At 45.4% G+C, this 16,594-nt stretch overlaps 2 protein-coding genes across 2 annotated transcripts; both read left to right on the top strand.

The window, feature by feature from the left end:
* Positions 1-520: 520 nt before the first annotated feature.
* LOC311514584 (olfactory receptor 52M1-like) lies at positions 521-1,504 on the top strand (the record flags this gene model as incomplete). Its single annotated transcript, XM_084617151.1, has 1 exon — positions 521-1,504. The coding sequence occupies one exon, from the start codon at positions 521-523 to the stop codon at positions 1,502-1,504; it is 984 nt and encodes a 327-aa protein (XP_084473277.1).
* A 13,024-nt stretch (positions 1,505-14,528) lies between these two features.
* On the top strand, positions 14,529-15,524 carry LOC311514581 (olfactory receptor 52E8-like; the record flags this gene model as incomplete). Its single annotated transcript, XM_084617148.1, has 1 exon — positions 14,529-15,524. One exon carries the CDS (start codon positions 14,529-14,531, stop codon positions 15,522-15,524), a length of 996 nt encoding a protein of 331 aa, XP_084473274.1.
* Between the last annotated feature and the right edge of the window lie 1,070 nt (positions 15,525-16,594).

Raw genomic sequence — 16,594 nt, 5'->3', positions numbered from 1 at the left:
AGTGTCTACACTGGCACGTCACTGACAAAACTTTTGAGTAAAAAGCCTTACAACTCTTCTCAAGGTAGTTGTATTGTGTCACTGAAACTGCCAACTTCCGCCATCAAAAGTGGCTTTGCAGAGTGTCCTCCTCCACCGTTGCTGCCTTTTGGTGAAAAACTTGGCAGTGTAGAAAAGGCACAAGGAACAAGGATTGATAACCAGTATCCACACTCATGTTTCCGACTGGTGTCTATTAAGGTTTCCCACACCATGATGTGTGGGAATTATTGTAGCCCAGAGCACCATAAAATATGCAATTGGCATTAGTGGGTTTATTTCTTCATAATTCTTATCTCTGAATAAGGAAAATGTCATTTTTCAATGTGTGAAGATCAACCAATTTGCTTCATCCATCAGAATATCCCCCAGTAGTGCATGTAGTGTCTCATATTAACACTGTCTCTCCATCCAGGCATTTGTCCTGAGACCATCACCCAAGGCCTGGACACATACAGGAAGTTGGGGGAACATACGGTATATGCAGAAGATATCGGTCTGCTTTCTCCCCTACTCCATGCCAGATTCCAACACAACTGACTTCACCAACCCCTCCACCTTCCTCCTGCTGGGCATTCCTGGCCTGGAGGCGGCTCACGTCTGGATCTCCATCCCCTTTTGTGCCATGTATGCCATAGCCGTCTTGGGGAACTTCACCATTCTATTCATTGTGAAAATCGAGCCGAGCCTGCATGGACCCATGTACTATTTCCTCTGCATGCTAGCTGTCACCGACCTGGTCCTGTCTACGTCCATCCTTCCCAAAACCCTGAGCATCTTCTGGTTCAATTCGGGGGAAATAGATTTCAATGCCTGCCTCACCCAGCTGTACTTCATTTACTGCTTCTCATGGATGGAGTCTGGGATCTTTGTGGCCATGGCTTTCGATCGCTACGTGGCCATCTGCAATCCCCTGAGATATTCCACTATCCTGACAAACCCCGTGGTGGCCAAGATTGGCCTGGCCGTGGTGCTGCGTGGTGGCATGCTCATACTGCCCTATCCCTTACTGGCGAGGCAGTGGCCATATTGCAAAACCAACATCATCCCCCACTCTTACTGTGAGCACATAGCCGTGGTGAAATTGGCCTGCGCAGACATCCGCATCAGCAGTTACTACAGCCTCTCTGTGGCATTCTTTTTTTTTGGTCTGGATGTCTTTTTTATCATCATGTCCTATATCCAGACCCTCAGGGCTATCTTAAGCCTCCCCACAAAGGACGCCCGGCTCAAGACTTTTGGGACTTGCGGCTCGCACCTCTGTGTCATCTTAGCCTTTTACATCCCAACTCTCTTCTCCGCCCTCATGCACCGGTTTGGACACAATGTGCCCCTTCATTTACACATTCTCATTGCCAACATGTACCTCCTTGTGCCCCCCATGCTAAACCCAATCATCTACGGGGTGAGGACTAAACAGATCCGGGACAGGCTGCTCCGGCTCATTACTCATAAAGGGGCCTAAAGTTTTCTCCTGGTGCTCTGGCTCTCTCACTAAGGAACGAGCAGAGCTGGCTGCTCACATGGTGCTGGGCCCTCTTCCCAGAATCACTGACTGCACAGTCAAAGTGACATTAATCCTTTCCTGGCCTTACTGTGCTGTTTCAGTGGGACAAACTGGGGCATCCGTCTACATAGAACTCATTAACTCATGGGGTTTCCTCCTATCTAATTTTAAGTAACAGGACCCTGGTGGCCCTGCCCACTTCTTTCACCAAGGTCCCGCCCCTGTTGCTCACTCCTCTCCTCCCCTCTGCATATCATTCACTGGATCATTACCGCCTCTCACCCACCTTGATGCATGTGCACTTCCAGGGGCTAGTTAGGCTCTTGAAATCTTATGTTTTTAACAGATAACTTAGCAATTAGCTGACAGGAATACAGTATCACATTCCTATATTCAAGTAATACAATTACATTAATAATCCACTCACTCAGGTCTCATACTAAGATGTTCTGACATCTTTTGGCACTGGTTCGGTTTAAACATTTCATGTATCTCCTTACTTTGTTACTAACTCTGCAGAGAGAGAGAGAGACCCCATCAGGCCTTCTGGGAGGGGAGTGGGGTCTGGGAGGGAAGTGGGGTACAGTGGGTTAAGGCAGGGGGGCAGACACATCTGGGGTCCATATAACATCAGATTGGCCATACTGGGTAAGATGAATGGTCTATCTAGGCCTGTATCCTAGCTCACAACAGTGCCCAATACCAGGTACTTCAGAGGGAATGAACAGAACTGGAAAATTCTGAGTGATCCATCCCCTATTGTCTCAGCTTCTGGCAAACAGAGGCCAGGGGCACACAGAACATGGCCTTGGCTTCCTGGCTAATAACTATTGATGGACCTATCTTTCATTCAGTTCTCTAGTTCTTATTGGAACCCTGTTATAGTTTTGACCTTCACAACATCTCCTGGAAAAGAGTTCCACCAACTGTGAAGAAATACTTCCTTTGTTTGCTTTAAATCTGCTGCCTATTAATTCATTTGGCTGACCCCTAGTTCTTGCGTTAGTTGAAGGAATAAATAACACTTCCTGACTGAACTTTTCCAAACCACTCATGGTTTTATTTACACTCTCATGTCCCCCCTTAGTCGTCTCTTTTCAAAACCAAAAAGTCCCAGTCATTTTAATCTCTCCTCAGACGGAATATCAATTTGGGTCTATTGGCCAGCAGTTGCATAGACCTTTCTGATGCGGTGTCATAACTAATAACTCATGTTTGATTAGATGAATCATCTGTATCCTTATATCTTTTGGCTTTTCCTCTACTCTTTGCTCACACTGCTTGTGCTAGAGGTACTGAAGGGAAGCTGCACCCTGAGAGTGGGCCTGGAAACCCAGAGCCAGAGACAGGGCCTCAGCATGGCTCCTAATCAGGAAATCATAAAAACACGCAGGGATCCAGCATTTGGAACCCAAACAAAGTCACCCGTTGGCTTCCAGCAGCTGGAGCTTGAGCAGGGTTGTGACAGCAAACCTTGAGCTGCTACAGGGATGCTCGGGGACTGCGAGTAGAAGGGGCATGGGGCTGGGCAGGGAGGTGTCCACAAGATGTTCTCCTCACCCAAATGTGGCTCCTCTGCCCTCAGTGTTTCCCTGAGTGTTCTCATTCCTGGACTGATCCAGCCAGGCTCCCCGAAGGAAATGTTTCTTGAATCAGGCAGTGTTGGCTTGGGGTCAAAGAGAGGGTTTGTCTCTCCATTGGAAACTTTGCCACAGAATGGAAGAGGCAGGAAATCCGTGTTCTATTGGATCTCATATCAAGTCTCTCTCTCTCTCTCTCTCTCTCTGCATTTTCTTCCATGGCTCCCTTTCCTTTGTAACTCCGCCCACTCACACACCTCCTTCTCTCTTCCACTTCTAATGTGCATCCCACTTTAGGTGCCAGTTATAAATGCTGAAGGCACTATTCCCTAAACTTCAGTGGCAACTGCACTGTGAATTGCTGCATCTGAGAGCTCATCCGGCTAGGCCAAAAGCAGTGTGCCTTAGTCTTTGTATTAATCCCAGTAAAACTAATTCCCTGCCCATTACTATCATAGAATCATAGAACATCAGGTTTGGAGGTGACCTCAGGAGGTGGGAATGTGATTGGGAGATGAGGAAGGCTGAGGAACTCCAGGCTGACACCTTCAATGCTCATGGTCCCCTAGTAGCTGCTCCATATGAAGGGGCAGCACAAGATCAGGATTGAGGATATCTGAAGCCAGCAACTGTCCCCATCGGCCCTGTGTAGATTTTGGCAGCTTTCTTACTGGTGACAAATTATTAGAGTGAAAGACCAGCAAGTTCTGAATTAGGCATACCAAGGACGTCCTCTACATGGCCAGCGATCAAGTGGGCAAGAAAATTTTCAGTGGCAGGAAAGGCTGCCGCTGCACAAATATACATCCAGATGCTGCCATTAATATAAAGGGAAGGGTAACAACCCTTTATGTAGCCAGTAACATAAAATCCCTCCTGGCCAGATGTTCCCTCTCTGGAGAGAGAGAGAGACCACGCAGGTAAACCATCTTCTGAAATGATACCTGAAATGTGTAGCCTGACTTAGGGGGTACTGATAATTTAATTTATCTATTTTACTTTTTTTTATTTTTAGTTAATTAATTATATTAATAATAACTAATTATTAATATTAATTAGTATGCTTTATAGGCTCACCAATCTGTTTGATCAGAAGATAAAAGTTTCCCTAGTTCCCTTGAAACGTAGAAAGTTTAAGAAGACCAAATACATCCTACTAATCATAGTAGTATCATTGATAGATAGAATTGATGGAGAAAGATAGATTAGAAATACAATAAGTAAGAATAGAAATGGACTACTCTATCGAGGTGGGTCACCTCTTTTGTAGAATAAAGTGATGGAAATCCTTCCTCCTATACCCAAATTTCATTCCTCACCCACAAAATGTTAGAGTATGCTTACTCCGTAAACTAGTATGTTTGTGCATATTGAGGACAGGTATATACGCTGTGACAAAGCTCTGTCCTTGTCTCTGTGGGTACCACGTTACCTGGTGGATTTCGCTAGCCTCAGAGGCTCACTGTGACCCTCCACGTAGCCCTTCTCTCTCTAGAGGCAAGGCTCACAGCCTACTGAGCCATTTTCATCATAAGCCAGCAAGGGAGATGAGGAGATGCAACCCTCCCTTGCACAATTTCTATTGTCTCCCAGTCTCACTGATTAATCAGGGAAGGGAGGGGGGAGCCTGGGCCCGCCCTCTACTCCGGTTCCAGCCCAGGGACCCTAATAATATCAGCTATGGTAGCTGACTTTTTGGAAATAGAACATGTACAATTCCCTGGGCCACTTCCCTACAGCTGCCGCCACTCAATATCTCCTTCACCGTTATCTCAGGGCCTCCTTCCTTGTGCCTCATATGGATTTGTACTACTTAGTTCATCTAACAGCACGGCTTCCTCCTACAGCTCCTGACACTTGCACCTCGCTGACTAACTGGGAGGCTTTCAACTCGTTCCATCCAGCCCTTGATCGGCTTCAGGTGTCCCAATCAACCTAGTTATCTCTATTGCTTTCTAGAAGGATCTTAATTGGCCCCAGGTGTCTTGATTCACCTGGAGCAACTGCCATTTGGTTACCATGGTACCAGGGATTTGTTTAGCCTGGGGCTAACATACCTGTTCCTCACTACTTTAATACAGCCCTTGCCCCATCACAATGCACATAAGTTTCCTAGTGGTGTACGTGTTAAGTATGTGGGTACAAGATTGAAAAAAAACAAAACAATACATGTCATTCTCTATTGTCTATTGGTCTAGATAAAAGGTCATAGGCATATGCATGGAGACTTATTTATTTCATGAAGAAGATATAGGTCAACTTTACTTTTCTGGGTAAAAGGTCTTAATATTGATATGCTAACTTTGCCTTAGATTAACATACAGGGTATGGCCTGAAGGTCTCTTGCATTACAGCCAAACTTATTTTAATATAAATCTATACACCTATTACAATACATCAAATACTTAAACTCTAAGAAAAGATATAGATATAGATATGCAAGCAAGCAGGTTAGTCCTATTGGCAACAAACGATACTTTTCAGTTACAGAAACTGTAAGTAAAGGCAAGGAAATGCGTTAGATTAACTTTTGTTTTAGCTTGTCAATTTTCCCTATGCTAAGAGGTAATTTCATGTCTGTTCTGTAACTGGAAATCAAAGTCAGAGGGGAATCCTCTGTTTTTTAAATCTTTTTTATTTACGCTGTAAAGTTACCTTCCATCCTGATTTTACAGGTGTGATTCTTTAACTTTTTTTTTAATAAAATTCTTCTTTTAAGAATCTAATTGATTTTCAGTGTCCTAAAAACCCAGTGGTTTGTTCTGTGCTCACTTTGTAGCCATTGGGTTAGTATAGTATTCTCAAGCCCCGCCCCCCAGAAAAGGGGGTGAAGGAGCTTGGGGGAATATTTGGGGGAAAGAGGGACTCCAATGGCCCTTTTTCCTGGATTTTTTGTCTCAATCACTTGGTGGTGGTGGCAGCAATACCGTCCAAGGACAAGGGAAGGATTTGTGCCTTGGGGAAGTTTTAACCTAAGCGGGTAGAAATAAGCTTAGGGGGTCTTTTATGCAGGTCTCCACATCTATACCCCAGAGTTCAGAGTGGGGAGGAAATCCTGACAGACCCCTTAATCACCTTCCCAGAGATCGATCCGGGCAGCGCTCGGTTTGCAAGGCAGCTACATTCCTTTGGGATTTGACATGAAGATGATGATGATGATGACTGATGGGATGAATCGCCCCCCAGATACCATGGCAAAAAGTCCATTGATTCAGTAATGTGTGTGAGGCTGACGTCTGACAAACAGAAAGCACAGTTGATACTTGCTGATGAAGAAAAGTAAGAGGGACATTTTCAGTGGGTCACCTATTTTGTGTGTGATGATGTCACCCGGCACACTCGCCCCACACTGGATGGGGAAGGATTAACCCTACATTGTGGGCTCAGGAAGCAGTTGATAAGGGCAGAATATTCATCAGTAGAAGTGAGAATTCGGATTCAATTTACCTGGTGCTCAGGAGCGTATCTGAGAAAGAATTACACAAGCCGTTTAAGGTTATATAATGCATGTCTCCTTAGTGAGCCTCAATTCCCCAAGCATAAACCCCCAGTAAGTATGTTGGCCTTACACACTATCCTGATTGGCAAACAAAGTGGTTATAACTACCAATTCTAAATGAAGACCTCTTCTCTTCACTTCTCTTCTCAGCCGTCAGGTCTATTGAAGATCCCCTGAGGCAAGGCCTTGGCTGCATAGATACCCTCTCGTTTAAAGTCCTACAAGGATCCCATGAAGCAGAAGCTTTCCTACTCTGTCACATGTCCCAGAAACATGCCCTATGTGCATTTCATTACTAATTTTCTCCTAATTAATATTCTGGAAGGGGGTTGGAGAGGAGGGATCTGTGATGGTACATTCCATATGCTTCATGAAAATATGCTTATGAATATGAATATGACATAACTGGAATACACTTTATGCTAATTACCCCTTTTAAGGTATCATTATAAAGCTTATAAACTGCTGAATGTGTTCATCCTATTTGTATGCATGTATCATTTCTATGTCTGAAGTTAGAAATATAAGGTATACACTTGAATAACTTATATAATTATGAAAAGCAAGGGCCATTAAGGACACTTCAGAAACTCGATGACTCTTAAGCAAGAAATCTGAAGCTGTGAATGGCTCTGTTTTCATGTAGCCTTCCTGTGGACGTGTGGCCAGCCCATACAGTATAGAGACATGGATCTCTCAGAGACATGTGGTCAGGCCACCTGGTCCTGGAACCATCTTTAAACATCTACTTTCCCATGAGGAGATGGGCTGGGGAGGGGGGTCAAACTGAGAGAAAGGATGCCTGCCTTTGGCCAATCTATATCCAGGTGGGGATCAGGACAAAGAAGACTGCCAGTCATGAGAAAACCCGTGCTTACCACCTAAGACATCTGCTGGAACTAACAAGGACTGAAGCAGGGGGAAGGATTGGGCCCAGACTAGGAATAAGTCTAATCTATAAAAGATGTTTATTGGAACATCTTTGAGAATGAGATATTACATATAACCAGTTTCTTAATGGATTAAGCTTAACCTTACATGTTTGTTTTATTTTGCTTAGTGACTTACTTTGTTCTGTATGTAATCTGTTCTGATCACTTACAACCTACTTTTTATAGTTCATAAAATCACTTTTGTTTATTAATAAACCCAGTGTAAGAAATTGTAACCTTTGCATACCTCTCTTTATCTATCTTTACTTCCAGAAAGAGGGCAAATAATATGAACTCACACTGAATAAAATGTTATACGGTGTGAGATGAATTTATCTGGGGTTCAGGCTCCCAGAAAGGCTGCATACTGAGTGCTGGGGCAAGTCCCTTTGAACAGAGAAGCCCCATGGCTGAGTGAATCTCGGTACCTGTGTTCTGCAGCGGGGTGTGGACCTAACTCTGGGTCTGTGCTGGATGAGACCTGGAGGGCCTGGCTCAAGAAGACAGAGGTGAGGGTGCCCATTCTGGCAGAGGGGTTATTCTCAGTGGTATCCCAACACATCCAGTGACAGTCTCAAGATGCTCTCTGTGACCAAACCTGTCACAGTATTGACAAAAGAGTGCTCCTTGTTTACCCTCTCATCAATGATTCCCTCAAGGTCCCAGAGTGATGTTCTTTGACAGGGTTCATCTTTCCCCAGCTCACTGAATGTATGTTTACTACATTTTTTTTTTTTTTTTTTGCTTTGCAAGCTGGCATATTACCTGACAAAGGTCGGTATTAGGACATACACGCAGAATAGAGCCAGGCAGTGAATTTCCACATCAGTTGCCTGATGCTAAGAGAACGTGTTCCCAGAAGCCTCGAGCAAATTCAGACTTGTCAAGCAATAACAACACCAGGCTCACTGCATTCATTCATAACAACTCTAGTCATTCATAATAATTCAGTACCATACCAGCAGAAGCCATGCCCCTCAACTCTACTGGGCATGCTTCAAAAACACGAGGATAAAAGGGAGCAGCTCAGCTTAAATTGGGGCTGATTGCCAGGGTGGAAGGACATAGGCCAGTGGCTCCAGCCAAGGCTCAAGCGAAGCTTGACACTGGGGGAATCGGAGACACATCAACCCAGGCAGATGCTAAGGCAATCACAGAGGCCTCGCAGAGTTACCAGAAACAGCCCAAACTGGAGAGCACCGACCCAACCTGGACGCCCAGACAACGGCAGCAGGAACTGCAGCAGGAAGCAGCCCAGGGGGATTAGATAGTGGCTTAGTAAGAGAACTGGACTTTTGAGTCAGTGTGTTTCAGCCAGAACTCCCCCACTGACCCGCCGGCATACGCTCCAGCCACTACCAGGGCCCTGGGCTGGGGTCCAATGGAGAAGGAGGGCTGAGACTCCCCTACCCGGGCTGCCAACCCTGTTTTTTTTACATGGTGGCCCCCTTCCTGACTGACACCACTGTGCCACAAAGCCTTACCGCCCTTCTAATGGGGGCAAATTTACTGACTGTGGCCACTAAACCGTACTGCCCTGCTAAGAGGGGAAAATCTATAGACTTTGGTCACTAGTCCTTATAGCTGTGCTGACAGGGGAGAATTTACTGACTGTGGCCACTAGTCCTCATTTCCCTAGTGACTGCTTCCAATTTACCAATGGTAGCCACTGGGCCCTACAGCCCTACTTACAGGGGTGAATTTATAGACTGTAGCCATGGGGCCTTACTGCGTGTTGACCTGGGCAAATCTATTGCCTCTGGCCATTGGGACACGCTACCCAGGTATTAAGGGCAAACATGGTGACTTTAATCTATGGAGTTCGGCCATTGAGCTGCATTGTCCAGCTATGAAGGGTAAGTACAATGACTTTGACCATTAGGCCTTATTACCCAGCTAATAAGGATGAGTCTATTGACTCGGGCCTGTGGGCAAGACTCAGACATGGGTTACATATACCCCCAACCACTATATCCTGAGAGAGATGGGGCACACTCACCCCGTACTGGAGGGGGTGTTCTCCAACCCTCTCACACGTGCAGGTGAATGTGGGCAGTGGCCCAGGCCTGAGGAGAGGCCTAAACCCAGCAGATTGGAGGAGGGTATGATTCTCCCCTCGATCGCCTTTGCGTGCTAATGACCTGTAATTAGCGGATACCACCATGGATTTGGATAGTCTTGAAATGGCTCCGAGAAAGCCAGTAGCAGTAAGCTGCACAGCAAGAACAGCAATACAAAGAGCCACAGGTATCTGCCCATCAACAGGCCGTGATGCGGGAGTTGGCTACTCAGCAGCAGGTGCTCGTCCAACAAATAGCAGCATTCCACCAGCCAGCAGGGCCTTTGGTTAATTCTCTACAGGACCTCAACCCAGGATATTTACTGCCTGTCCTCCCTCTAAGACTCATGGAGATGGGGAATGGAGATGTTCCCGAAGCCTTTCTTCTGACATTTGAATGGGTCGCCACTGCTGCCCGATAGCCAGCGGGATAGTGGGCCACGCTTCTAGCCCCTTACTTACATAAAGAGGGCCTTGGGCACACGACCTCCGCATTAGTCAGGGGCTAACATTCCTTCAGTCAATTAACGGTGTGTGTGACTCTGTGTGCCCCAAAGAAATATTGTGGCACCCCCGATATTTAAGATGGTGATTTGATTATGATGCATTTTTTACAAAGTATATTATGTAATATATCAATGGAACTGGTATGATTTGCTGAATATCATGACCCTATGTGTATGCATGTATCATTTTTGTACCTAAAGTTATGAACATTTAGCTTATGTACCAGTATTTCAAATGTGATTTCTCCTGGGTAACACCCACAAGGTAATTTACATCCAGTCTAAGCTGCACATTGTGGATGAACCATTCAAGGTTATGGCCCATTAAGAAACAAAATAGGCCAAAGATGATCCCCATCTGATGGACGTTCCTGTGAACATTCTAGCCAGGATGTTCATGAATTATCAAAGAATAGAAGGGCATGTGACCAGTTCACCTTGTGTCTGTACTTTTCCACTAACTGTGCTGAGGGCTTTTGCTTGGAAAAATGAGGTTCCCTTCACATGATAAAAGCTATGAGAAGTGGAAGAGACGTCATCACTTGGTCTCACTCCCCCTACAAGTCAATACCCTTAAACACCAAAGGAACAAAGGACTGAACTGATTGTGCCTTCCCACAGCCTCACAATGTGAGAGGGGGGCACAGATTGACATACAAGAGGGCTCAGTGATTGATTGCACCCTGGGGAAGTCTGTCACACCCACCAATGACTAAATCCTTCTAGATCATTTCCCTCTTGTCATGCGCTCAATTAGCAACAGAGAGAATGTGGTTATGACAGGGAAGTCAGGACTCTTTGCTTCTGTCTGTCATTCTCTCAGTGACCTTGGCCAAGTCATGTGTCCCTTTGCCTCTGTTTTCCTATCTGCATATCGGGGATATGTTCATGGTGACTTTCCTTTCCGAAGAGTTCTGAAGATCCTTAAATGAAAGGTGCTGCACAACATGATGACAGTGACTGATGAGAATTACTGATCTCTGATCACTTAGCATAAGGCCCATGTGCCTGCAGATTTATGGGATATCAGACCCTATGGAAACATAGACTGTATCCCTCATTTTCTTACTAATCAACTCTAATTTTTAAGTATACACAAATACACCGAGCTGCCAATTCCTCTCTGACTCAGCACAGAGCCCAAGAGTTCTCATCTCCCTTTGGGAAGGTCCCTTATCTACTGTTTACACAGAAGTGCAGACATGGAAACAGAGAGATTGGTAAGAGTGTCTCTGGTCTCTGGCCTGTTTACATTCAGATGCAACTTCTCCCCTAGAGGCTGAGCGAATCTCCCTGGGATTTCACAGAGCCATATTATAAACCGTGCAGATGCCTGTGTCTTCTCTTCTTGTCTGATGTTGCTGCAGATCCTGGGGTGAGAAAGGTGTGGGATACAGCTACCTGAGGGGGATTCCCAGGAAAGACACTTCCATCTCAGGATCCACAGGTACTGCATCTCTTGACGAGGAGCTCACCAGCTCGACAAACCTAATGTAATGTGTGTGTGGAGGGATGGAGTGTTAGTCTGTGGTCCTTTCTGCTGTGTACACCCATGAAACATCTCAAAAACCTTGCTAAGGGTGATAAATTTCCTCCAGTACCACAGGACAAAATATCACTTTTTGCTGTGGCTCCCCAGCTGGTTGATGGCCTCTGCTCCAAGGCAGCTGAAGAGCGGATCCTTCAGGATGAAAGGTGTTAGTAGATGTATAAGACAAGCTGAAATTCTGAGGCCATGGGCCATAGTTTAGTCAGACCCCACTGAGACAAAACTGACCTTGGAGTAAGAACTGACTAAAGACCTCAGGATCCCGCTATGTGTGAATGCAAAAACACTGTCACCGCCTCCTCTTGCATCTCAGGGCCCTGGCTTTTGATGGGGGAGGGGGTCTGTTAGCTGACTTTTATCTGCTGGAAAGTGCTAGGGATCCTCATTGGAACAATGATAACAATTTTTCATCATGGACAAGATGTCTTCTAGAATGCCAGAACTTCTAGAATGTTAGAAGTCTAAATAATAAAATGGGTGAACTAGAGTGCCTCATATTAAAGGAAGATATTGATATAATAGGCAGCACAGAAGCTTGGTGGAAGGAGGATAATCATTGGGATACAGTAATTCCAGGGTACAAAATATATAAAAAGGAGAGAAGAGGTCGTGCTGGTTGGGAACTGAGATTATATGTGAAGGAAAACATAGAATCAAATGTAGTAAAAACCAGCACATAGTAGACCGGTAGTATCACACTCCCGTGACTTGCTCTGTCAGTTAGCCAGTGTTTAGTCCATTTAAAGTATGCTTTACTGATATTGTAGAGTGTTCATTTTTTATCTGAAGGTTTTCCCATGAAATGAAATGCCTCAGATACCCTTGATCAACTAAACAAATACTCTCATTAAAGAATGAAATCGGGTTTGTTTGACAGAACCTGTTTACCAAAATCCATGTTGTTGATTGACATTAATTATATTCCTCGACATTTTTGTAATGAATCACATACCAGCTTCTCCACTGTTTCCTCACCTTGTGAATTTTTTTTAAACTTTTCCTTTTTTTTAATAGTTTACTGTTAACAGAGAACGGCCAGGAATTTGCTTTGGTGTGTTGCTCTGCTGCTGCCTGCCTGTGTACTTCTGGATCCGAACGAGACGTGTGGCTGATCTATCCCTTAGCAACTGCCTCATTGCGTACATCTGGTTCTGAATCGGATGTGTGGTTGATCAGTTTCTAACTCTGGCGTTCGTAACTCTAAGTTTCGACCGTCAATGCTGTTTAACCTCCTCCTTGACAGCTAATGGACTGGAAAGGTTTTCATCAGCTCATGTGATATACTGCTTCTTTCCAACTGCAGAAGAAAAGTATTTCCCTTGAACACACCCACTTTTTCTGTACTATTAACAAGTTTCATTTCTACCTCTAGGAACGGGCATAAACCTTTTCTAGGAATTCTTTTCTTCTTAAAATAATTAAAACCCACCTTTTTTATTACCCTGAGCCCGCCAAGCATGGATTTTTCCCTGATGTCTTTAATGTCCGTTCTCATTTTTCATAACTTCCAAATTGTATTGCTCATATTATATTTTTCCTTTTCCCCTTTTGTTGCATATTTCTCTTTTCCCGCTAATGGCGGCCTTCACTTTCCACTGACCCGGGTTTTTCCCCAAAGTTCTCTGCTTTTTTGACTGTGGATTGTGGCTTTTAGGTATCTAATAATCTTTTCTTAAAGAACTCTCAATATTCATTCCCATTTTTCTGTCTAAATATTTCCTTCCTATCAGTTTTGCTGTTACTTTGCCTCAGCTTTGGGGAATTTGCCTTTTTGAAGCACTAAATACTTACAGGTTTCAGAGTAGCAGCTGTGTTAGTCTCTATCTGGAAAAAAGGTGAGGGCGGGACAGGCAAACTAAGAAACACAAAAAGAAAAGGAGGACGTGTGGCACCTTAGAGACTAACACATTTATTTCAGCATAAGCTTTGTGAGCCACAGCTCACGAAAGCTCATGCTCAAATAAATTTGTTAGTCACTAAGGTGCCACACGTCCTCCTTTTCTTTTGTAAATACTTATGGTTATTACTTGTGGGGAACTGTTCTTTGTCAATTTGAATGTAATCAGTTCATTCTTCATTTTGTTCTCCTTTCTCATATGCCCCCTTCTTTGTCTCTTCTCTAAGCTCAACAGTCCCACACTGTTCATTCTGTCTGCATATGGCAGTCTCCCCCATTCTCATGGCCTGCCTTTGAAACCCCCTTTCTGTGTTCTATATCTTTTATAGGGACCGGGTGACCAAAACCGAGCACAGGTCCACAGCAGGTTATTCTGCATCCAATTCTTTAGGCTTCCAATCATTGTCTTTGTTTGGCCACTACTGCGAAAGAGGAGGTGTTTCCAATGAGCTGCTATCAATGACATCCAGATATTTTCCCTGATGTGTTCTAGCTGCGATGTTTCTGCCTGAAACATGTCTTAGCAAAAGTACAGATTTTTGCCACTCTGAGATTTTGAGCAAGCAGGTGAATGGGGAAGTCCCGACAGCATGGACTCACTAGCTTGGCATTCTTAGAAATAAAAAACAATGACAGATAACCAGTATCCACACACATGTTTGCTCTTGGTGCCTATTAATGTTTCCCACACCGTGGGATGTAGGAATTATTGACCCATGGAGCATCATCAAGTATGGAATGGCGTTATTAGGGTCGGTTATTCAGAGTTAATTTATTTGAATAAAGAAAATGTCATTTTCCAGTGTGTGAAAAGTGATCGATTTGATTCACCCGTGAGAACAGTCTCCGGTTGTGCATGTATTGTCTCATAATGGCATTGTCTCTCCTTCCAGGCATTTCTCATGTGACCACCACCCTAGACTCTGCGCACATGCAGCAAGTCGAGGCAATTTACAGTAGATGCAGGTGACACCGTTCTGCCTCAAAGTTGGAGACCTTCTCTCCTACTCCATGTCAGATTCCAACACAACCGACTTCTCCAGCCCCTCCACCTTCATCCTGCTGGGCATTCCTGGCCTGGAGGCAGCCCACGTCTGGATCTCCATCCCTTTCTGTGTCATGTACACCGTCACCCTCTTGGGGAACTTCACCATCCTGTTAATCGTGAAGACAGAGCAGAGGCTCCATGAGCCCATGTACTATTTCCTCTGCATGCTGGCCGTCACTGACCTGCTCCTGTCTACATCCACCGTGCCCAAAATGCTGAGCATCTTCTGGTTCAATTCCAGGGAGATAGATTTTAGTTTGTGCCTCACCCAGCTCTACTTCATTCACTGCTGTATAACGATGGAGTCTGGAATCGTCGTGGCCATGGCTTTGGATCGTTACGTGGCCATCTGTGATCCGCTGAGACATTCCACCACTCTGACCAACCGCTTTGTGGCCAAGATTGGCCTGGTGGTGGTGCTGCGTGGCAGCATTCTTTCCCTGCCCTATCCTTTCCTGGCAAGGCAGTGGCCATATTGTAGAACCAACATCATCTCCCACACTTACTGCGAGCACATAGCCGTGGTGAAGCTGGCCTGCGCTGACATACGCATCAGTAGTTATTACGGCCTCTCTGTGGCATTCTTGGTGATTGGTCTGGATGTGTCTTTTATCACTGTGTCCTATATCCAGATCCTCAGGGCCATCTTCAGCCTCCCCACAAAAGACGCCCGGCTCAAGACTTTTGGGACCTGTGGCTCCCACCTCGGTGTCATTTTAGCATTTTATATCCCAGCTCTCTTCTCCTTCCTCACACACAGGTTTGGTCACAATGTGCCCCCGCATTTCCACATTCTCATGGCCAACATGTACATTCTACTGCCCTCCATGCTAAACCCCATCATCTACGGGGTGAGGACCAAACAGGTCCGGGACAGGCTGATCTGGCACGTTACTCATATTGAATAAAGTTTACTTCTGGTGCTCTGGCTCTCAGACCAAGCTCTGTGGAGATCCAATTGTTGACATGGTTCTGTTTCCTGAATCAGTGACTGGAGACATAAAATCCTTTCTTTACCTTACAGTGGTGTATCAACCTGACAGTCTGGGGACTCCATCGATGTACAACTCACAAGGTTACCACATTTCTTATTGCCGGTAACTGGACACCTGAGGCCCCACACCTAGACCCACCTCTTCCCCCATTTGTCCTGCCCCTGTCACTCACTCCTCTCCTCCACTAACCCTATTACTCGCTGGATTGTCTCCATCCCCCTCTCTACCCCAGCTGCATCCTCTATGTGCCGCGGATGGAACCAGAGTTTCAGAAGCCTGATGAGGATCCTTCCTGCCTGAAGGACGCAGCCCCAGTTGAGCAGGGGCTGACGTGAGTTAATGACAGGGTTGTGCCCCCCCACACACACTCTGCTGTAACTGGACACTGCCAGATCCCCTTTTCGACTCGATGTTCCAGCTGAAAATCAGGGGGAAGGGGTGGTTAGTGGTGTGGAACCCTAGCATCCTGGGGTGGAGGTGATGGGAGAGCAGGGTAGGGTTTAGAATGGATATTAGCGTGGGGCTGACGGAGTGGGTGGTCTGTAAATGGATATTAGCGTGGAGCTGATGGGGGAGAGGGGTCTGAGAATCGATATTATCCATGCAGGTGATGGGGGGTGGGACCTGTCTGGGAATGGATATTTGTGTGGGGTTGATGTGGGGGTGTGTGTCTGGGAATGGATATTAGTGTGGGACTGATGGGGGAGGACCTTGGACTGTGTAATGACATGGAGGACACACCTCTCTCTCCCCTAGCTCCTGGGGAGTTGGGTGGGGGGAAGTCCTTTTATCCCAATTTGAGAACAGCTTGTTAATCACTTCACAGCATTTCTTATGATTTTCTTTTTCAGGGGGCTTTGTAGCCTGTTCAGTTAAAACGGACACAGCCCTTTTATATCGTTTTGCCTCCAATTGATACTTTTGTTTTTCCTGCATTTGTGCATTCATATCACATTCCAATTCCTGACAAGTCTGAGTTAACG

This window comes from Lepidochelys olivacea (assembly GCF_965140295.1).
Source record: "Lepidochelys olivacea isolate rLepOli2 genome assembly, chromosome: 1".
In the NCBI taxonomy this organism is placed as follows: domain Eukaryota; kingdom Metazoa; phylum Chordata; order Testudines; family Cheloniidae; genus Lepidochelys; species Lepidochelys olivacea.
This window is presented reverse-complemented; position numbering and strand designations above follow the sequence as displayed.